This window comes from Schistocerca piceifrons, chromosome 2 (assembly GCF_021461385.2).
Source record: "Schistocerca piceifrons isolate TAMUIC-IGC-003096 chromosome 2, iqSchPice1.1, whole genome shotgun sequence".
NCBI lineage: Eukaryota > Metazoa > Arthropoda > Insecta > Orthoptera > Acrididae > Schistocerca > Schistocerca piceifrons.
Genome location: NC_060139.1, coordinates 628,462,540 through 628,486,470, shown reverse-complemented (window position 1 = coordinate 628,486,470; position 23,931 = coordinate 628,462,540). Strand labels below are relative to the sequence as shown.

The window sequence follows — 23,931 nt, the reverse complement described above, 5'->3', positions numbered from 1 at the left end:
GAGAGTCGTCAAAAAAGGAACGATAAGACGGGTGGTCGGGCATTGCCAGTAGCCGACAGGCATACCGACAAAGCAGTATATTGCGCCGGTAGGTGAGTGGCAATTCACCAGCGTCAGCATGAAGACTCTCAACGGGACTAGTATAAAACGCTCCGATCGCAAGTCGTAAACCCCGATGTTGTATGGAGTTGAGGCGGCGTAAGATGGATGGCCGTGCAGAGGAGTATACAAAGCTCCCATAATCCAGCTTGGAGCGGACGATCGACCGATATAGGCGAAGTAGGACAGTTTGATCCGCTCCCCACGACATACCACTGAGAACACGGAGGACATTTAGAGAACGGGTACAACGGGCAGCCAAATATGACACATGTGGAGACCAGCTAAGTTTCCTGTCAAATGTAAGACCTAAAAATTTTGTTGTCTCCACGAATGGGAGAGCAATGGGACCGAGTCATAAGGACGGTGGGAGAAACTCTTTGTAGCGCCAGAAGTTAATACAGACCGTCTTCTCGGCAGAAAAACGGAAGCCATTGGCGACACTCCAGGAGTAAAGACGGTCAAGAGAACGCTGAAGACAGCGCTCCAGGAAACATGTACGCTGCGTGCTGCAATAGATGGTAAAATCGTCCACAAAAAGGGAGCCTGATACATCAGCTGGGAGGCAATCCATTATTGGATTGATCGCTATGGCGAAGAGAGCGACGCTCAAAACTGAGCCCTGTGGCACCCCATTCTCCTGGCGAAAGGTGTCTGACAGGACAGAACCCACACGTACCCTGAACTGTAGATCCATTAAAAAGGAACGAATAAAAAGAGGGAGGCGACCGCGAAGGCCCCATGTATGCATGGTGCGGAGAATGCTCGCCCTCCAACAGGTGTCGTAAGCCTTCTCCAAATCAAAGAACACAGCCGCGGTCGGGCGCTTCCGCAAGAAGTTATTCATAATGAAGGTCGACAAGGTAACCAGATGGTCAACAGCAGAGCGGCGCCTACGAAATCCACATTGTACATTGGTAAGTAGGCGTCGAGACTCGAGCAGCCAAACCAAACGAGAGTTAACCATTCGCTCCATCACTTTACAGACACAGCTGGTAAGCGAGATGGGTCGATAACTGGAAGGCAAGTGCTTGTCCTTCCCCGGCTTAGGGATCGGGACAACAATAGACTCGCGCCAGCATGCGGGAACATGTCCCTCAATCCAGATGCGATTGTAAGTACGAAGAAGAAAACCTTTACCCGCAGGAGAAAGGTTCTTCAGCATCTGAATATGAATAGAATCAGGCCCTGGAGCGGAGGACCGTGACCGGCCAAGTGCGTTTTCGAGTTCCCGCATGGTGAATGGGGCATTATAACTTTCACGATTCGAGGAGCGGAAGTTAGGTGGCCTAGCCTCCTCTGCCTGTCTGTGGGGGAGGAAGGCAGGGTGGTAATGAGCGGAGCTCGAAACCTCTGCGAAAAAGCGGCCGAAAGCATTGGAGACATCCTCAGGGGCCACAAGGACGTCATTCGCGACCATCAAGCCAGAAACTGGTGAGTGGACCTTAGTGCCAGATAGCTGGCGCAGGCTACCCCAGACAACAGAAGAAGGAGTAAAACTGTTGAAGGTGCTTGTGAAAGCAGCCCAGCTGGCGTTCTTGCTTTCTTTAATAATACGACGACACTGTGTACGTAATCGTTTATAATTGATACAATTCGACAGTGTAGGGTGGCGTTTAAAGGAGCGTAAAGCACGTCGACGAGCACGTAAAGCGTCTCTACATGCTGCGGTCCACCAGGGGAGCGGTACGCGACGTGGAGAAGAAGTAGGGTGAGGGATGGAATATTCAGCAGCAGTGAGAATGACTTCCGTGAGGTGTGCGACCTGACGATCGCAGCTTGTGAAGGTTTGATCCTGAAAGGTCGCCCTGGAAGAGAAGAGCCCCCAGTCTGCTTTGGAGATGGTCCAACTAGATGAGCACGGAGAGGGGGTATGCTGCAGGAGATGGATAACACACAGGAAGTGGTCGCTCGAATATGTATCAGAAAGTGCATACCACTCAAACCGGCATGCAAGTTGGGTAGTACATATAGAGAGGTCTAAATGGGAATAGGTGTGAGATGTGTCTGAAAGAAAACTAGGGTCGCCAGTATTGAGGCAGACAAGATTGAGCTGGTTGAAAAGGTCTGCTAACAGGGAGCCCCTCGGGCAGGATGCTGGAGAGCCCCAAAGGGGGTGGTGGGCATTGAAGTCTCCAGTTAACAAAAATGGTGCAGGTAGCTGAGCAATAATTTGCATCATGTCTGCCCTGGTAACGGCAGACGACGATGGAGTGTAAACGGTACAAATGGAAAATGTAAAAGTGGGAAGAGTAATTCGGATGGCAACTGCCTGCAGGCCGGGGTGCAACGTGATGGGATCGTAGTAAATATCATCCCGGACCAGCAACATAACCCCTCCATGAGCTGGGATACCTACCACAGAGGGTAGGTCAAAACGCACAGAGGTGTAGTGTGCCAAGGCAATTTGATCTCATGGGCATAGCTTCGTTTCCTGGAGGGCTACGACGAGCGACGGTGCAAGCGGAGCAGCAACTTCAAGTCCTCTCGGTTGGAGCGAATGCTGCGAATATTCCAGTGAATAAGTGCCATCGTAAGAAGAAAAGGAAGATGAAAGAAGGGGTCACCTCGAAGGCCGCTGAGGGCCTGGCTTCGAGCGAGCACTGCCGCCACTATCAGTAGGCGGACAGTCATCGTCCATTGGTTCTATAGGTTCATCGGCCATCTTGGTAAGATGGCCGGGAGGGGGAGCTTCCTCTGCCACTGAACGGCCAGATGTTCGGCTACCAGTGGTGTGGCCAGGCGAAACGGATGACGGCCTGGGGCGGCAACCGCTGGGTGGCGCAGGAGAAGAAATGCGCCGTGGCGGAGAAGGAGAACTGTGCTTCCTATGAGCCTTCTTGGAAGGTCGTTTGGTGGAAGTACCGGTCGATCGCTGGGAGGTCGAGGTACGTAGGAAGTCTGCACGGGATGGTTCCTTCTTGAAGGCCCATGCATCTGACTTCTGGGTCTTCGTCCTAGCAGAAGCTGATGAAGGGGCTGGTGTCTGTGGGGTGATGGGAGGAAGAGGAGACGTCGACCGCGCGATCTTAGCACTGGCCGAACGGACGACCGTGGTGCTGAAGGTCAGATCGCATGTCTGGGTTGCCACCTCCCTGGTAGTCCGAGGAGAGGCGAGGACAGTACTGTATTTCCCCGCTGGGAGCAGCATGGGCTTCCTACTAGCCAATAGCTTGCGAGCAGCGGAGGTGGACACTTTCTCTTTGACCCGAATTTCTTGGATACAGCGTTCTTCCTTATAGACGGGACAGTCGCGGGAGGATGCTGCATGGTCACTCTGACAGTTCACACAACGAGGAGACGGAGGTGGACAGTCACCCTCATGGGCATCCCTGCCACAAGTGACACATTTAGCCGCATTGGAACAAGACTGTCGAGTGTGATTGAAACGCTGACACTGGTAGCAGCGCGTAGGTGTCGGGACATAGGGGTGAACAGAAATAACCTCGTAGCCCGCTTTGATGCGCAATGGCAGCTTAACACTATCAAAGGTCAAGAAAAGTGTCCGGGTCGGTACAAGGTCATTGTTGACCTTTTTCATGACCCTATGGACAGCCGTCACGCCCTGCTCAGCGAGGAAAGACTGAATCTCCTCGTCAGTCAATCCGTCGAGGGATCTAGTATAGACCACACCACGAGACGAATTCAAAGTTCGGTGAACCTCCACCCGGACAGGGAACGTGTACAGGAGTGTGGCTCGAAGCAGTTTCTGTGCCTGAAAGGCGCTCTCAGTTTCGAGTAACAAGGTACCATTACGCAACCTCGTACAAGACTTAACAGTACCGGCTATGGCATCTACGCCCTTCTGGATAACGAAAGGGTTGACAGAGGAAAAATCCTTTCCGTCCTCAGATTGAGAAATGACGAGGAACTGTGGGGTAGGCGGTAGTACTTTTGTCACTGGGGGCTGGTCATGTTTCCGTTTGTGGGCAGAAGTCGAGAGAGAAGAAGAGAAATCCATTGCGGAGGAATCCCCCATGATCGCCAGCGTCTCCGATGGCGCGCTCCTTCCTCATGGGGACCCTCTCAGAGGGCACTCCCACCTTAGGTGAATGTTTACACCTCAGGTCACACCTCCCGAGAAACAGACGGAGGGACCAATCGGCATGGTCAGAATGTATCGGCTCAGGTATTCACCCCTCCCTGGGCCTGGCCTTTACCAGGGGGTACGTGCGTGCCTTACTTGTCTACCCAGGGCGGGGAATTACGCGTTACCCCGTCACCGGCTACGCGTGCGAACGCATGGGTCGGCCTTCAGGCGCGCACAGGGAGGAAGGAAGAAGAGGAAAAGGAAGAGAGAGAGGACAGACTGACTCAAACGCCGAAGCGGAGACCAGAGAAGGCAAGGAGAAGAAGGCAAGGAGAAGAAGGCAAGGAGAAGAAGGCAAGGGAAAGAGTAAGGAAGACAGTGAGATGGAGAAGAACAAAGAAAGGAACCAACCAAAGAAGGAAGAAACGAGAAGTAAAAAACCAAAAAGACCACAAATATAGGTCGTGGGACCGTCCGTCTCCGGACGCAGGCGCTAACTACCCCCTTGAGGGGGATGGACTCCTTTTAGTCGCCTCTTACGACAGGCAGGAAGACCTTGGGCCTATTCTAACCCCCGGACCCGCAGGGGGGTGCCCTTCTTTCCTACTGCTCCCCCCTCCCCCAAACCTCCTGAAAGCACCAAGCAGGCTTACCCTGTCCCCACCACGATGAGACAGTTGTCGTGTGTGTGAGTTGTCCTGTATACATCTTTGTGTGTGTTTTCTACCACAGAAGAAGGCCTTTCGCTGAAAGCTCAAATGTATAGCAGTTTTTGTGTTGTGACTGTCTGCAACTCAATTTCAAACATAACGTTTGTGTAGTTTTACACAGAAAACTATGAACTGTTTATATACTGGTAAAGTGAAGATCTGTCTAATATAAACAATATTAGGAAAAGGACAGATTGCTACTCACCATAAGATGGCCCACTGAATTGCAGACAGTCACAACAAAAAGGCTGTTACACATTATAATTTTTGGCCCAAGGCTTCTTCAGTAAAGAAAGCAAACAAACAAACACAAACACACACACACACACACACACACACACACACACACACACACACACACACACATATTCACTCAAGCAAGCACACCTCACACACATATGATCACTACCAACTTCAGCTCTGACTGCTCAGAGCTGCTGGTGTTAATGGTCACGTCTGTGTGAGGTGTGCTTGCTTGTGTGTGTGTGTGTGTGTGTGTGTGTGTGTGTGTGTGTGTGTGTGTGTGTGTGTTTCTTGGTTGAAGAAAGCTTTGGCCAAAAGCTATAATGTGTAACAGTCTTTTTGTTGTGCCTGTATGCAACTCAGTGGGCCATCTTTATGGTGAGTAGCAATCTATCATTTTCCTAATACTGTTGATATTCCAATCTGGAGTTTCCATTGTCTGATTTTGTCTAATATGAGTATTAGAGTTAAGTAGACTCACAGACTTTGAACATGGTCAGGTGATTGGGTGTCACTTGTGTCATAAGTATGTATGCGAGATTTTCACGCTCCTAAATGTCCCTAGGTCCACTGTTTCTGATGTGATAGTGAAGTGGAAACATGAAGGGACACGTATACCACAAAAGCATACAGGCCAACCTTGTCTGCTGATTGACAGAGACTGCCAACAGGTGAAGAGGTTCGTAATGTGTAATAGGCAGACATCTATCAAGACCATCGCACAGGAATTCCAAACTGCATCAGGACCCACTGCAAGTATTGTCACAGTTAGGCAGGAGGTGAGAAAACTTGAATTTCATGGTCTAGCGGCTGCTCATGCCAGTAAATGCCAAACGACGCCTTGCTTGGTGTAAGGAGAGTAAACATTGGATGATTGAATAGTGGAAAAACTGTTGTGTGGAGTGACGAATCATGGTACACAATGTGGCAATCAGATGGCAGGGTGTGGGTATGGAGAATGCCCAGTGAGCGTCATCTGCCAACAGTAAAAATCGGAGGTGGTGGTGTTATGGTGTCGTGTTTTTCCATGGAGGGGGCTTGCATCCCTTGTTGATTTGCATGGCATTATCACAGCACAGGCCTACATCGATGTTTTAAGTACCTTCTTGCTTCCCATTGTTGAAGAGCAATTCGGGGATGGCAATTGCATCTTTCAACATGATCGAGCATCTGTTCATAATGCATAGCCTGTGGCGGAGTGGTTACACGACAATAACTGTAATGAACCGGCCTGCACAATGTCCTGACCTGAATCCTATAGAACTAGGTCTCCGGATATTTTTGATCACATAGTGTATATTGCATAATAAGGTATCCTTTTACTTTATTTTTTGCTATTTGGGGATTTTCAGTTTCCTGTTTGATGTCCAGTAATAATTTGATATAGCATCAGAACATAAAACTTAAATCCGAACACTAGATATGGAAGCAAAATCTACATGGAAATTACTGGCATGTCTAGTATTGTTGCTGTGAATTGCACAATTCATTCTACATTCTCTTTTGTTATCAACCACAAATAGTATTAGGAAGAATGTGTTCTGACAGGGAAATGTATGAATCTCTAGGTCCCTGAAGAAATTTCTGCAGGTTGTTCAGTTATCAACTTTACACAATATCCGTACTGCATGTTGCTGAGGAATAAATACCTTTAACCATAGTTGCTTTGGTCTGTCTGTCCTTACAACAGTATCGTATTAAAGTATGCTAGCAAGTAATAGAACCCAGTACGTTGTCCTCGATGGTGAGTGTTCATCGGAGGTGAGGGTATCATCTGGAGTGCCCCAGGGAAGTGTGGTAGGTCCGCTGTTGTTTTCTATATACATAAATGATCTTTTGGATAGGGTGGATAGCAATGTGCGGCTGTTTACTGATGATGCTGTGGTGTACGGGAAGGTATCGTCATTGAGTGACTGTAGGAGGATACAGGATGACTTGGACAGGAATTGTGATTGGTGTAAAGAATGGCAGCTAACTCTAAACATAGATAAATGTAAATTAATGCAGATGAATAGGAAAAAGAATCCCGTAATGTTTGAATACTCCATTAGTAGTGTAGTGCTTGACACAGTCACATCGATTAAATATTTGGGCGTAACATTGCAGAGTGATATGAAGTGGGACAAGCATGTAATGGCAGTTGTGGTGAAGGCAGATAATCGTCTTCGGTTCATTGGTAGAATTTTGGGAAGATGTGGTTCATCTGTAAAGGAGACCGCTTATAAAACACTAATATCACCTATTCTTGAGTACTGCTCGAGTGCTTGGGATCCCTACCAGGTCGGATTGAGGGCGGACATAGAAGCAATTCAGAGGCGGGCTGCTAGATTTGTTACTGGTAGGTTTGATCATCATGGAAGTGTTATGGAAATGCTTCAGGAACTCGGGTGGGAGTCTCTGGAGGAAAGGAGGCATTTTTTTCATGAATCGCTACTGAGGAAATTTAGAGAACCAGCATTTGAGGCTGACTGCAGTGCAATTTTACTACCGCCAACTTATATTTCGCGGAAAGACCACAAAGATAAGATAAGAGAGATTAGGGCTCGTACAGAGGCATATAGGAAGTCATTTTTCCCTCGTTCTGTTTGGGAGTGGAACAGGGAAAGAAGATGCTAGTTGTGGTACGAGGTACCCTCTGCCACGCACCGTATGGTGGATTGTGGAGTATGTATGTAGATGTAGAAGTAGAAGTCTGCCTGCGCACCAACATAATGAGTCTAAGTATAAAGCATACGGCTCTGAACTTTTTGATTGATTTATCCATTTGCTGGTGCCATCTCAAGTTTATTAGCTGCCCTGGTGCCTAGAAACTTCCATCCAGGTGCCTAGCAACTGCACAAATTGAGCCTCATCCAGTGCATGTGAACTTATTCTACTTCTGGTACTTTTGAATAATTTTTGTTTGTTTAGAGGTCTGTGTACGGTTAATGATTACACTGTCTGTTGTTGGCCAGTTGTATGCCTGTTTCATTATTCTCTTAGCTGTACCTCGCATGGGCGAGTTTGGACCCTTTCATCAGTCCACTTGTGACATCAGCCAACATGACGGGTTTTGCAGACTTCTCAAATGTTTATGGTAAATCATTTATCTCAGGCTAGAACAGGAGAGGGTCAAGCTCCATATTTTATGTTTTTTCTCTCCAAATTTAATCTTATTCTTATTGCATCATTTGTTAATGTGACATCTGTTTTCTACTGTTAAGATACGACTCTATTCATGTAAAGGGAATACCCATCACATCATACTATTCTAGTTTACATGATGCAATTTATGATCTGCACAATTAAAGGCATTGGAAAGACTGCAGAAAATGTCAACACGGTAATTTCTGTGGTTTAGTTCTACAAGTTGTGTTTGGCAAGGTCATACCTAGCGAATACTGAATCAGATCTCTGGTGGGAATTTACCAGCAACTAGAATACAAACACAGCATCTCTCCACTCAAATGAAACAACCAAGAACAGCAATTCCATTGACATATTGTCAAATTCTCTATTTTATACCTAGTTTTCATGTAACATGTCTAAAATCACAGTAAACACTTACCCTTGCTAAGTCCAACTGGCGGACTTTGGCACTCACATTCTCTGCAAGTGTTGAAGTAAAGCTTATCATCTCCACTAACTGCTTAGCATCAGAATGAACTATCTGAAGGTTTGGCAGTGCTTTTGAAATTCCTCTCAATTTTGCTTCAAGGTGGCATTGCCTGGCTAGAAGTGTTCCCAACTGATCATTAATTTTTTCCTGAAATATTAGAATTGTCAAAGTGAATTAGTATCTACAATAACGAAGTGATGCTGGAATACATTCTGTAGCAGCCAGTTAATTGGAAGACAACAGGAAACAAATTTCCTTGAGACGGCAGTAGTCTCTTTATTTCTTGTTACAAAGGATGATGCATTCACAAAAAAAGGTCACAGGTGAGTCCGTACGACAATGCTCTAAATTCATTCTATGGTGGTTTTAAATGTTTCCCAATAACAAATACACAATGTGACTGGCCAAGGGGTGAAATTCAATCACAATACTTCACAGCAACCTTCTCAAACAGAAATGCTAAAAACATAGAACAGAATACGTGAAACTTTTAGACAAATAATACTAGATACATCAGTGATTAGGTATATTATTAAATTTGATACTTTTTTCACTTTAGAACTTATACTGTTATGCAGCTACATAAGAAATACAAAATGAGGAAGATAAAAATTGGAATTCCACAACAAAAATTGATGAAAATATGGAAAAGGAAATTTACAGAATGTGTCCCATGTCCAGATGAAATGAGATAGAAATTGACAGAAACAGAAATACAGAGTATTCCTCAAGCTATTGTACACTGCATTGCCCTATTTCACTCTTTGATGTAATGCAAGAAAGCGACTGCTTGTACAGAGCTGAAAGCCCTGTACTTTAATTTTTTAATCATGATACTTACGCGACGTGTATGAACCTGAGTAATGGATTCTTAGAATCCTTACAAATGATTTTCAAATTTAAAAATACCTCACACAAAATAGTAATAATAATAATTCCGTTGGCTCAATGACCTGCCATATCCTTCATTTGAATGCCACTTTGGTGACTTTTACGACCCTAACCTACCCCAGTAATCCTACTGGGAAAAGGGGACCTACAGTTTAAGATGGAATCCAAACCACATGTCATTCCTCGTGAACATTCACATCATTGGGAGGGGGAGTATAGGTTAAAGGTAGAATGAAATGTGGATTGGTGTTGGAATATGAGCTCACATTTTGATATTTTGTGATTCTTTAAGCAATTTCAAAATATAAACGATTTTCTTCAAGAGGTGTTAGGAATTCCACAGCTTAATGTACATTTACAAAGATGCTGCTGCTCTTACAGAGAAGAATACACTGCAACAAAATTTTTGGAAAATTATAAATTATTTAAAGAGGTGACAATGTAGTTACCAGCAGCTAAAATGATAGTAGAATTACATTGGTCTGGCCAGTACTGAAGAATTCCACTGTGCAATAGTTGCTTTAAAGGCTCTTGAAAATAGCCATTCAACATGTAGTTCTTGGAACTTAATCTAGTTCCTCAGTCATTGAATTTGGTAACGATTTAAGATAGATAAGTAACGTTAGGCTATCTGACAGTCCTGCATTTGCTTACAACCTCAAAAGATACTTGATAAGACACAGTCATTAACATTGAGCAATAGGACAGCTGCAGTGGTTAGTTGTAGGTAATCTAATAATGGGCAGCAAGCTCTTCAGTTGCCACACTGATAATGAGATGGATTCCAGTTACTTATTGCTGACATGGAAATTTGACATATTTGTGAGTTTTATGTTTCCAGACTCAGTCTATCAATCTGCAAATGCTATAATGGCAAACTAAAAGCTTTGAGCTGGTCTATAAGGTATGGTTGGAAACGTCAATTGGTAAGAACATGTTGCAACGTCGTACGTTTATACCTCATACGGGAGTGTGGGATACACAGCTTTTAAAATATTACTCGATATATAGCTTTCAATGTATACATGGTATTGAATATTAAAATTTCTTATGACCAAATTTCACATTTATTATTAGTTATTTAATGTTGTATTGAAGAATTTTAGATTATATACCAACTGATGCAAAGTACATGTGTCATCAAAAAAATAACAAACTTTGATAATTTGTAACAATGTATTTTCAAGTTTATAATAACAGAATTGTCAGATCTAAGGGAATATTAAATTGATTTTGCATTACAAAAATCAAACAACAGAAAATCCAGGATGGAATGTAACAATACCAGAGAAGGAAAGTTGCTACTTACTATATAGCGGAGATGCTGAGTCGCGATAGGCACAACAAAAAGATTCACACAATTAAAGCTTTCGGCCATTAAGGCCTTTGTCAACAGTAGACACACATACACACACACACTCATGTAAACACAACTTGCACACACATATGCAGTCTCAGAGAGCGTGGTTTCAGCTCTCTGAGACTGCAGATATGTGTGCAAGTTGCATTTACGTGAGTGTGTGTGTGTGTGTGTGTGTGTGTGTGTGTGTGTGTGTGTGTGTACTGCTGACAAAGGCCTTAATGGCCGAAAGCTTTAATTGTATGAATCTTTTTGTTGTGCCTGTCGCGACTCAGCATCTCCGTTATATGGTGATTAGCAGCTTTCCTTCTCCGGTATTCTTGATTTTGCACTACAGTTATTTTCACACAAAATTATAGTTTTCAAAGTTCAACATCAGCATAAAAAATATCAAGACTGTTTAACAACATATAATATAAAGTGCAAAGTAACTTGCTGAACTGAAAAATGTAATTCTTCAACAATAACATTTGTAAATGTTAGTAATTGAAATACTTATGTTATTTAACAGAAAATTAAAGTTTTTACAACTAATTGTTTAAATCCATATTATTATGAAATTTTACCTGAAAACAAATTATTTAAGAGTACTAATTGTATCACATATTTTCCTCAGTATTTTAAAACATGCTGCTACAGTGAAGTTTCTATGAATACGTAATTTCTCACTATAACTTTACATAAGTATCTGTCCTACTGACTCCCACATGAACCATGGATCTGGGCATTGGTGGGAGGCTTGTGTACCAAAATGGTACAGATAGCCACACCGTAGGTGCAACCACAATGGAGGGGTATCGGTTGAGAGACCAGACAAATGTGTGGTTCCTGAAGACGGGCAGCAGTCTTTTCAGTAGTTGCAAGGGCAACAGTCTGGGTGAATGACTGATCTGGACTTGTAACATCATCAACCAAAATGGCTTGCTGTGCTGGTACTGCGAATGGCTGAAAGCAAGGGGGAAAAAACAGTTGTAATTTTTCCTGAGGGCATGCAGCTCTACTGTATGGTTAAATGATAATGGCATCCTCTTGGATAAAATATTCCAGGGGTAAAATAGTCCCCCCATTCGGATCTCGGGGAGGGGGGGGGGGTAGTACTCACAAGGACATCATCATCAGGATAAGCAAAATTGGCATTCTACAGATTGGAGTGTGAAATGTTAAATACCTTAAGCAAGCATTTAAATTACAAAATTTAGAAAGGGAAATGGATAAGCTGAAGTTAGATATAATGGGAATCAGTGAAGTTTGGTGGCAGGAGGAACAGGTCTCCTGATCATGTGAGTACAAGGCTATATATACAAAATCACATAGGGGTAATGCAGGAGTAGATTTAATAATGAATTAGAAAAATAGGAATGAGGGTAAGCTATTATGAACAGCAGAGTGAATGCACTATTGCAGCCAAACCAGACATGAAACGCACACTCACCACAGTAGCACAAGTTTATATGCCAACTAGTTCTGCAGATGATGGAGAGATTGAAGAAATGTATGATCAGATAAAAGAAATCTTTCAGATAGTCACACGAGACAAAAATTTTATTGTGGTTGGGGACTGGAATTCAATAGTAGGAAAAGGAAGAGAAGGTACAATAGTAGTTGAATATGGACTGGGGGAAAAGAATGAAAGAGAAAGCCACCTAGTAGAATTTTGAACAGAGCAAATTTAATGACTGCTAACACTTGATTTCAAAAACATGAAACAGGCTGTATACATGGAAGCTACGTGGAGAGACCAGAAGGTTTCAAACTGATTATTTAATGGTAAGACAGAGATTTAGTTACCAGATTTCAAATTGTAAGACATTTCTAGTGGCAGACATGGACTGACCACAACTTATTGTTTATGAACTGTGCTTTAAAGCTGAAGACATTGTAAAAAGGTAGAAAATTAAGGAGATGGGATGGGACCTGGATAAGTTTAAAGAACCAGAGGTTGTTGAGAGTTTCAGAAGGTGCATTAAAGAACAGTTGACTAGAATAGGGTAAAGGAATACAGCAGAAGACGAATGGGTAGCTTTGAGAGATGACATAGTGAAGCCAGCAGAGGATCAAATAGGTAAAAAGACAAGCCTAGTACATATTGAATTTAATTAAGGAAAGGATAAAATACAAAACTGCAGCAAATTAAGCAGGTAAATGGGAACACAAATGTATATCAAATGAGACTGGCAGGAAGTGCAAAATGGCTAAGCAGGAATGGCTAGAGGAAAAATGTAAGGGTGTAGAAGTATATATCACTAGTGGAAAGACAGATACCAACTAAAGAAAAATTACAGAGTCTTTTGGAGGAAAGAGAAGCAGCTATATGAATATCAAGAGCACAGATGGAATAACTGTCCTAATAAAGGAAGGGAAAGCAGAAAGGTGGAAGGAGTATATAGAGGGTCTATACAAGGGAGATGTACTTGAGGGCAATATTATGGAAATGGAAGAGGACATAGATGAGATAGGATGTATGATACTGTGGAGAGAATCTGACAGAGCACTGAAAGACCCAAGCTGAAACAAAGAGAAAACTTTTGACAATGTTCACTGGAATGAACTCTCTGAAATTCCATAGGTAGCAGGATAAAATACAAGGAGCAAAAGCCTATTTACAACTTGTACAGAATCCACACAGCAATTACAAGGCATGACAGGGAAGCTCTGTTTAAGAGGGGAGTGAGACAGGGTTGTAGCTCATCCCTGATGTTATCAACCTGTACACTGAGCAAGCAATAAAGGAAACCAAAGAAAAATCTGGGGTAGGAACTGAAGTTCAGGAAGAAGAAACAAGAATTTAGAGGTTTGTCGATGACGACATAATTCTATCAGAGAAAGCACAGGATGTGTAAGAGCACTTAAGCAGTATGGACAGTGGTTTGAAAGGAGGCTATAACATGAACATGTAACACGAACTTCAACAAAAGCAAAACAAGGATAATGGAATGTGGTTGAATTAAATCAGGTGATGCTGAGAAAATTTGATTACAAAATGAGGCATTGAAAGTAACAGATTAGATTTGCTATTTGGGCAGCAAAGTAACTGATGATAGTCGAAGTACAGAGGATATAAAATGTAGAATGGCAACTGCAAGAAAACCATTTCTGAAGAAGAGAAATTTGTTAACACTAAATATAGATTTAAGTGTCAAGAAGTCATTTCTGAACACATTTTTGAGGAGAGTAGCCATGTATGGAAGAGAAACATGAACAATAAACCGTTTAGATAAGAAGAGAATAGAAGCTTTTGAAGAATGCTAAAGATCATCTGGGTAGATCATGTAACAGTTAAGGAGGTACTGAATAGAACTGGGGGAAAACAATGCCTATGGCACAACCTGACTAGAATAAGGGATCAGTTGATAGGAAACTTTCTGAGACATCAAGGGATCACCAATTTAGTATCGGAGGGAAGTGTGAGCGATAATAATTGTAGAATGAGATGAAGAGATGGATACAGTACGCAGAGTCGGATGGATGTAAGTTGCAGTAGTTATGCAGAGAGAAAGAGGCTAGCAAACGATAGAGTAGCATGGCAAGCTGCATCAAACCAGTCTTCGGACTGAAAACCACAACAATAACAAGTTTGGCATCAAGGATTGTTACATCTTTATAGTGCATACTCTGATGCAAAATGAAATCGTTATCCTGGAAACAAGCTTAACATGTGACTAAGTGAGTCCCTACAAATCCTTTCTTTCAAGGGTGCTAATCCCATTACAAAAAAGTGAAGGAAGATTATAATCTGTGAGACTGATACTCGCAGTAGCTTATAGCAGCTTGATCACACTTATTCTGGTTCTCTAGAGGCAATCAGCAAACTCTGTGCAAATAGGCAAGATGTATTTGTATGTGTAAATCTAATTACACATACTTCTGACATTTTTTTAAAGTACTGGAAAACTAGTCAGTATCTAGTATTATGTAATATTTTAAAATAATACTTAACAATGAAAACAAAAAATATTTTCACAATATTGTAGACTTCTAAATATTTTCCTTATTAACTACTTCCATCAACAAGCCAAAGAAGAATCTATTAGAATGTTAACAGTTATACTCTGGCAAAATACAGTATCATGATCCGTTGTTGAGATACTCTCCTTTAGTCGTGTGGGTCAGGTATATTCTCAGTGGGAGAGAACTTATAAAACGGAATACTGGCAGGAATATTTCTTTGGCCCAGGAAGATTCCCAAAAATTTGGAATTTATGAAATTTTTTAGATTTTGAATGTTTTAACACTTATTAACAGTTAAAGAACCTTGAAACTAAGTTAACTAAGTAAATTCATACATTTTAATCCAAGGTTTATCATTCCATACATTAATTTCCTTGCAAATTCCACACAAAACATCATTTACCGTAATTATGGCAGAAAAAATAATTTAAAATATTCACTAGGCCCACTATTTTTAGGCAAGTTGAAACCCCACATTTCTCTGAGTGAAACCTAAACTTACAAAATACTTCTTTTGAGGCGTAATTCTCAACCAGCTGTCACCTGCCATTGTAGCAGCAATAATCAATCTAACAACTGTGCCAGACACTTGTTGCCTTATATAGGCACTGCCGACAGCAGTGCTGTAGTCTGCTCTGTTTACATATCTCTGTATTTGAATACGCAAGCCTATACCAGTTTCTTCAGTGCTTCGGTGTATGACTAAAAATATTCCCTCAATCGCGGATCAACAACTCCTTAACCCACATTGAGAATGGCTAAGTGTACAGATCAGGTAACAGTTGATCAATCATTTCACTCCAAGTCTTTTCTACATAGCTCATTAATGGGACTGTGTGTTACTACTCGGGCGTATTCAGTCCTTTCCTGTGTCAAGGAGACATTTCAAACTTTCCTCCCTCCACAAGCTGAGAAATTATCCTGCCTGCTGTGCTGAACTAAAACATTCTATGGGTACTTCATTTGATTCTACTTGAAAGTTCACAGCATGCTGTACTAGATGCAGAATCATGAGCCTCAGATAGTGACAGAGGAGAGCCAGCAGTTATCTGAATCACAGTTGTTGGATCTGAAGTCAGACTCATCCAGAGCTGCCTAGAGGACGTGGCTTTACAGCTCAGGCATGACAACTTGTACTAAATCTTAAGCTATTAGCAGTAACTAAGCCTCCATCAAAATCATGGCACTAATTTTGATTTGGTGAAAAATAGATACTTGGCATTAAAGTTACTGAGAATTATATTTTTCTACCATATATACAAAGGGCAAGTAATTATATTTTTCTATATATGTATCAGGCTCAAAATAGTGAGCATCACTATACGAAAGTTTTTTTGGGCTGATTTTGTTTTATAATTATAAACTTTTATATAGCACTGTAGAAACCAACAATACAAAACTTACATCTTGCAGATAATCACAAAAATCATCTAAAAAGTTTTAACACATATGAGACTATGGTGGTAAGAGATTTACAAAACAATTTTTGAAGTACTATACATGCTGCTGCATGATACCATGAAACAGAACCACATACCAATAAACTACAGTTCTTAAGAATATGAAATCAACTGAACAAGCTACAAACATCTGAATTCCATGAACTATTTACCTGCTATAAAGGAAATAGCTGCAGCATTATTTTGCTATTACACTTTTGGAAACAACAAGAACTTCATAAGGACTGTAAAATCTCAAATGGAGTGCCTTCATCTTGTGCAATAATTATTCTTATCACAGATGTACTTACTGTTGACAATGTCTTTTAATATATGACACACAGATTTAAAGAACAATTACCACCAAAATTTCAAATTTACATTGTTATCTGGATAGGTTTATTGCACAAAAAAGTCTTAAACATGAACAAGAAAACGTCCATTTCCACTAATGAGCAAAGCACGGTATATAGAGGAAAGGTGGTTTCCATTGCTAAAAACAACATTTAGGCGAATCCGTATTTTATGTCACATAAAAAAGAGCCACCCCCATTCAGCAGCACTACCGAAATTTATTATTGAGAGCAAATATGATATACCTATAAGAGACTATACTGTCCTTGAAAGACAGCTCAAGAATACACAGATTACACTAACAACAGACAGCATCAATAACAAAGCAATTACAGAAACAACGGTTTTGAATTCTATATGAAAACCATATACAAAGAGGGGCCTACTAACTTTTTTCCCAATCATTAAGGAGAAAGAGAAGCAGGACTATCAATATGACAACTCCAAAAGCTTATAATCAAAACAACCATACATTAACAAAATAAAACAGACACGAGCTACAACAGTAAACCAGGAATCAACAACAAGACACACTAAAACAACCGAGAACACCAAACAGACAAAGTAGGTCATGTAATGAAAATATGAGGTACTGACATAAGTTACAAAACTAGAAGAAGCATAAACCTAAACTTAGGCATCAGGTGTCTACCAACGAAGCTGTTAGAAGTGTGAAAGATATTAAGACCAGCAGGGCTCTTGAGGTAATGCACAATGAACACATCAGAATGTGGAAGTACAATACTACCCATTTGACTCTAGTGGAACTTTTTAATTGAATACATCACCCACCAATGACAAAATTAAATGGAAACAATCAGAGCTGATAACAGCAGACACCTCACTCTTCTGGAAAACTACGACACATAAACACTAATAGCAAAAATCAAACTTTTTTCAAACACACTGATTAAATTTAAATCAAATAAGTCTCACACAAATACAGGCATAAAACACTAGCGCCCCCCCCCCCCCCCCCACCTACCTCCAAACTTTAATTCTTAAATGCACTATTCACTTCCTTCTCGCTATTCAGTCTTCACTTCATACTTTGTCATTTTCTGATCTTTAGGGAGAGACCATAGCGGTGGGGAGGGGGGGGGGGGGGGGGTAGTGTCTGAGGGAGCATCCAAATAGTCCATGTGGTGATGTGGTGTAGCAAGCACTCAAGTCCCTTGAGGCATGTTAAGCAACTGGATACTAGTTATCCTCAAGGTGGACAGTTCTTCTATGCCCTTTCTTGCAGTCAGTCAATTTAGTGGTCGTAATGTTTACATACAACATTGCGCAGTAGACACTAGTTGTGTGACAAGCAACTTGCATGATTTTGGAAGTTGCTCCTGCTTTGATATTGTCAGATTTATCAGTGGTTGGGCTGGAGGAGGTGGCAGAAGGTGTGTCCGTGGGGCAGATTTTAGAGTAGGGACATTTGCGTGTGTAGTAACCTTGGGATAGGGATAATGGTTTGGAAAGTCATAAGGTTTGACTAGGATGTTTTGGAGGTTAGGAGGACAACAGAAGGCTGCGAGGAGAAAATCAGAGAAAGAGAGACTCTCATTTCAGGACTTGACTTGAGAAAATCACAGCCTTGGTGGAATAAGTAATGAGGCATTCAACGCCCAGTAAATACTGGATGACAAGGGTGGATGGTTTCGAATTTCCAGATTTCTGGAAGTGGGAACTATATTAGTTAAAGAAAATGAATGGAGGATACTGACCAGATTTGTTTGTGAATAAGATTTGTGGGGGTAGCTGCAGCAGAGGAAAGCCTAGGAAACACTGTTGGTGTAGATGTTGAGAGATACCGCCATTTGCTGTGCATACCTGAACTGTAGGGAAGGGAGTGTTTGATGTGGAAGGGGTGGCAGCTCTCAAAGCGTATGTATCACTGCCTATTGGAAAGTTTTATATGGACTGAGGTTTGAATGTTGGCTTCAGAGAGGTGGAAATCAATGTCAAGCCAGATGCCTTGGAAAAGGTTCACATGAATCTGAGTTGGAAAAAGGACTTAAGTTGTCACACCCAGAAGCTGAGGAGTTTTTCTTCCCCATGAGTCCACTACAAATATATCACCAATAAATCTCCTTTGCTTCCTGTTTGGATTTTGCTGATGAATGTGAGGGTTTTACTACTGTACCATGGTATGTTGTGCAAAACTTGTAACCACTGGCTTCATTAGCTGCTTTCAGGTGGTAACCTGTTTTTTAGTTACTGCCTTTGTTTCTACATGTAGTTTGTTCCAATAACTATCTCAGTCCATGTTGCTGTGGTAACTTTCTGTGCCAGCTTTTTCACTGTGATCAAAGTGGATGTTGTGAAGAAAGTTAGGTGTTTTGCCTTATAAGTCACTTTCAGTTTACTACATGGTCCTCACTCTGTCACTTTAAGTCTTTACTCCATGGAGCAAGGATCTCACCACAATAAACTAATGAGGGAGGTGATACATGCAGTGCTAGGTTCATGGGCAGTTTCGCAACAATAAACATCAGTTAGCAGAACCTTAAATGGCAGTGTAGTGTGGGTGATATGATAATGTTTAAATAACGCAAAACAATTTTGTACGTAGAGCTGAATTATAACACACAGAGCTTGCTTAGTTATTTTCAGGAAGAATAGGCATATCAGAAGTCAAAACAAAAGCAGCTGTCTTTTGCTGTCCTCAGTTGATTTTTCCTGTGACGTTATGTACATCAGTCACTTCATCAGCCTCCCATACTTCCTTTAATTCACTTGCATCAAGGGCTATTATGTCCCTGCAAGTCACAACAGCTAAACTGAAATTTAGACCACTGTGCAACTCCATCATGATTGACTATTCACCAAGAGATTTTGCAGTCTGGAGCAGTGATGCTTGACATATAGTGGCAGTTTATGCTATCAGTGACTGATTTCAGAGGTGTTTCATTGATTTGAGGGATCCTGCTGTCCCACACAAGCTTCCTGAATACAGAAATGTCCTAGCATCTTCTCTCTTAATTATCGGAAAAAATTGTGACAGCTGATTTGTGTTCTGTTACTGTTGTCTGGTCATATCCCAGTTTGTGTATGTTCATATGGCTTAAATATTGACTTCTCTTAACATGATGAGCATTGTAGTCCTAACAAACAGCCCACCTGAATCACTAGGAGTATTTTATTGCTTGTTGCAGTATTCATGAACAGTTAGGAAATAAATATCGAGTCAGATTTCCACTTGCCTGAGTAATTCTTGTACCATTTGGGTGTGGTGGGGGCTTCACAAATTGGCCACTAATATCTGTTTTGACTCGACATCCACCCTCCACCCTATCAGCAAGCATCTCATCTTCAGGTTTCTTCAAAGAGTTTGTACTATCCATGTGATCTAGGCAATAAGTCAAACATTCCCCACAACGTACAATATTTCCCTGCAGTGTCACACAGTGGTCAGAAAAGCCTGTAGCCTACAGAGCTTATTGTTACAGAGGGCTGATGGCACACATCAGATCTGAGACAATGGGTTCACCAATTTCATACCCAGCAAAAACCAGTGGAGTTCCCTGTGCTGCTGCCATTTACCATGGCATATATCATTTATCACATGACTTGGATGTGTTGAGCACCCCTACCAAGAGTTACAGAACAGTCTCTAATGTTAAGTTAAAAAAGCCAATGAGGACTTCTTTAGGATTCACTGTGAGGTGCCGCAACATCTGGTAATTGACTTTCTTTTGAGCTACCCCCTCCTGGCAAATTCATAGTAGTAGTGGCATTTTGGATCCAGGCTGACGATGCCAATGATTTGAGCAAATGGCTCCACTATGGGCAATGTCTCCTTGGTGGGTCAGGAGAGTCTTGATGCTTATTACAGCATTGTAGAATGTATTAACAGTGCTCTTCCCATCCATTCCACAAATAATCCTAGTGGCTACAGATACATATACAATATTTTTGGAGTGGGCGGTTGAGTTCAGCAACTTGTTCCAGTCATCACAAGAAAGACTCTGAGCTGTTAATGAGATGGTCTGTGTTTTAACCTCTGCTGGGCCTAGTAGCTACATTGTAAAACAGGTAGTCAATGACCATCAGAAAATGAGTTGTCTTCTAAGATACAGCACTGCGACACAGATGCATCAATGGTTTAGTGAATCAAACTGATAATATGACTGTATGCAGTTTTACATGCACTGTCAGTTGTCTGTACAGTGTCAATTTAGCACACTGATTAGATTAGATTTAGATTAATACTAGTTCCATGGATCACGAATACGATATTTCGTAATGATGTGGAATGAATCGAATTTTCTAATACACGACATAATTAGGTTAATTTAACAACATACCTAAGTTAATATAACAACTTTTTTTTTGTGTTTTTGTTTTTCTTTTTCATTTTTATTTTTTTTTATTTTTTAAATATTATTTTTCTTAATTTATATCTAAAAATTCCTCTATGGAGTAGAAGGAGTTGTCATTCAGAAATTCTTTTAATTTCTTCTTAAATACTTGTTGGTCTGTCAGACTTTTGATACTATTTGGTAAGTGACCAAAGACTTTAGTGCCAGTATAATTCACCCCTTTCTGTGCCAAAGTTAGATTTAATCTTGAATAGTGAAGATCATCCTTTCTCCTAGTATTGTAGTTATGCACACTGCTATTACTTTTGAATTGGGTTTGGTTGTTAATAACAAATTTCATAAGAGAGTATATATACTGAGAAGCTACTGTGAATATCCCTAGATCCTTAAATAAATGTCTGCAGGATGATCTTGGGTGGACTCCAGCTATTATTCTGATACACACTTTTGTGCAATAAATACTTTATTCCTCAGTGATGAATTCCCCCAAAATATGATGCCATATGAAAGCAATGAGTGAAAATAGGCGTAGTAAGCTAATTTACTAAGATGTTTATCACCAAAATTTGCAATGACCCTTATTGCATAAGTAGCTGAACTCAAACGTTTCAGCAGATCATCAATGTGTTTCTTCCAATTCAATCTCTCATCAATGGACACACCTAAAAATTTGGAATATTCTACCTTAGCTATATGTTTCTGATTAAGGTCTATATTTATTAATGGCGTCATACCATTCCCTGTACGGAACTGTATGTACTGTGTCTTATCAAAATTCAGTGAGAGTCTGTTTACAAGGAACCACTTAGTAATTTTCTGAAAGACAGTATTGACAATTTCATCAGTTAATTCTTGTTTGTCAGGTGTGATTACTATACTTGTATCATCAGCAAAGAGAACTAACTTTGCCTCTTCATGAATATAGAATGGCAAGTCATTAATATATAATAAGAACAACAAAGGACCCAAGACTGACCCTTGTGGAACCCCATGCTTGATAGTTCCCCAGTTTGAGGAATGTGCTGATCTTTGCATGTTACGAGAATAACTTATTTCAACTTTCTGCACTCTTCCAGTTAGGTACGAATTAAACCATTTGTGCACTGTCCCACTCATGCCACAATACTTGAGCTTGTCTAGCAGAATTTCATGATTTACACAATCAAAAGCCTTTGAGAGATCACAAAAAATCCCAATGGGTGGTGTTCGGTTATTCAGATCATTCAAAATTTGACTGGTGAAAGCATATATGGCATTTTCTGTTGAAAAACCTTTCTGGAAACCAAACTAACATTTTGTTAGTACTTCATTTTTACAGATATGTGAAGCTACTCTTGAATACATTACTTTCTCAAAATTTTTGGATAAAGCTGTTAGAAGGGAGATTGGACGGTAATTGTTGACATCAGATCTATCCCCCTTTTTATGCAAAGGTATAACAATAGCATATTTCAGTCTATCAGGGAAAATACCCTGTTCCAGAGAGCTATTACACAGGTGACTGAGAATCTTAGTTATCTGTTGAGAACAAGCTTTTAGTATTTTGCTGGAAATGCCATCAATTCCATGTGAGTTTTTGCTTTTAAGCAAGTTTATTATTTTCCTAATTTCAGAGGGAGAAGTGGGTGAGATTTCAATTGTATCAAATTGCATAGGTATGGCCTCTTCCATTAACAGCCTAGCATCTTCTAATGAACACCTGGATCCTACTATATCCACAACATTTAGAAAATGATTATTAAAAATATTTTCAACTGCTGACTTTTTGTTCGTAAAGTTTTCATTCAATTTGATGGTAATACTGTCTTCCTCTGCTCTTGGTTGACCTGTTTCTCTTTTAATAATATTCCAAATTGTTTTAATTTTATTATCAGAGTTGCTGATTTCAGACATGATACACATACTCCTGGATTTTTAATAACTTTTCTTAATATAACACAGTAGTTTTTATAATTTTTGATAGTTTCTGGGTCACTACTCTTTCTTGCTGTCAGATACATTTCCCTTTTCCGGTTACAAGATATTTTTATACCCTTAGTAAGCCATGGTTTGTTACAAGGTTTCTTACGAGTATATTTAACTATTTTCTTGGGGAAGCAGTTTTCAAATGCATTTACAAAAATGTCATGAAATAAATTATATTTTAAATTGGCATCAGGTTCACAGTACACCTCATCCCAGTCTAACTGCTGTAGGCTTTCCCTGAAATTTGCAATTATTAAATCGTTGACTGAACGTACTACTTTGGAGGACTGTTTAGTATTGCTGAATGGAGCTATGTCATATATTGTAACTAGCTGTGCACCATGATCAGAAAGACCATTCTCAACAGGCTGAGCATTTATCTGGTTAAACTTATCTTGGTCTATAAAGAAGTTATCTATCAATGAGCTGCTATCCTTTACCACCCGAGTAGGAAAATCAATAACGGGTGTCAAATTGAAAGAACCGAGTAATACTTCAAGGTCATTTTTCCTATTACCCTCTTTCAGAGAATCTACATTGAAGTCCCCACAAATAATAATTTGCCTCCCCCTGTCTGACAGATAGCACAACAAGGAGTCCAAATTTTTCAGAAATAGATGAAAATTTCCTGATGGGGACCTATATACAGTTACAATTATAAATGTGCCTTTATTTAATTTAAGCTCACAGGCACATGCTTCTATATGTTTCTCTACACAAAACTTTTTTGTTTCTATACTTTTTGCACAATGATAACTTTTGACATATATGGCAACTCCTCCTATCTCCACATTTTCTCACATTACATGTGCAGAGAGCTTATATCCACTTACATTTACCTTATCCATATCAGTAACAATGAGCACTTGACTTGGTGGCTTTATTTTGCAGCACTGCTCTGTCAGACATTTGCATTCACATTGTCAAGTAGTCACTGCAGTGCAGGCCACTGAGAACTTCTCACAGAGCAGAGTGTGT

At 40.8% G+C, this 23,931-nt stretch overlaps 1 protein-coding gene across 2 annotated transcripts in view; it reads right to left on the bottom strand.

Moving 5' to 3' along the window:
* Nucleotides 1–23,931, bottom strand: part of LOC124776874 (conserved oligomeric Golgi complex subunit 4) — a 124,535-nt gene that overhangs the window by 87,334 nt on the left and 13,270 nt on the right. For both annotated transcript variants that reach the window (XM_047252055.1, XM_047252056.1), the window contains exon 2: nt 8,630–8,827. In XM_047252055.1, the coding sequence (XP_047108011.1) occupies nt 8,630–8,827 (198 nt within the window). The remainder of the gene's footprint in view (nt 1–8,629; nt 8,828–23,931) is intronic.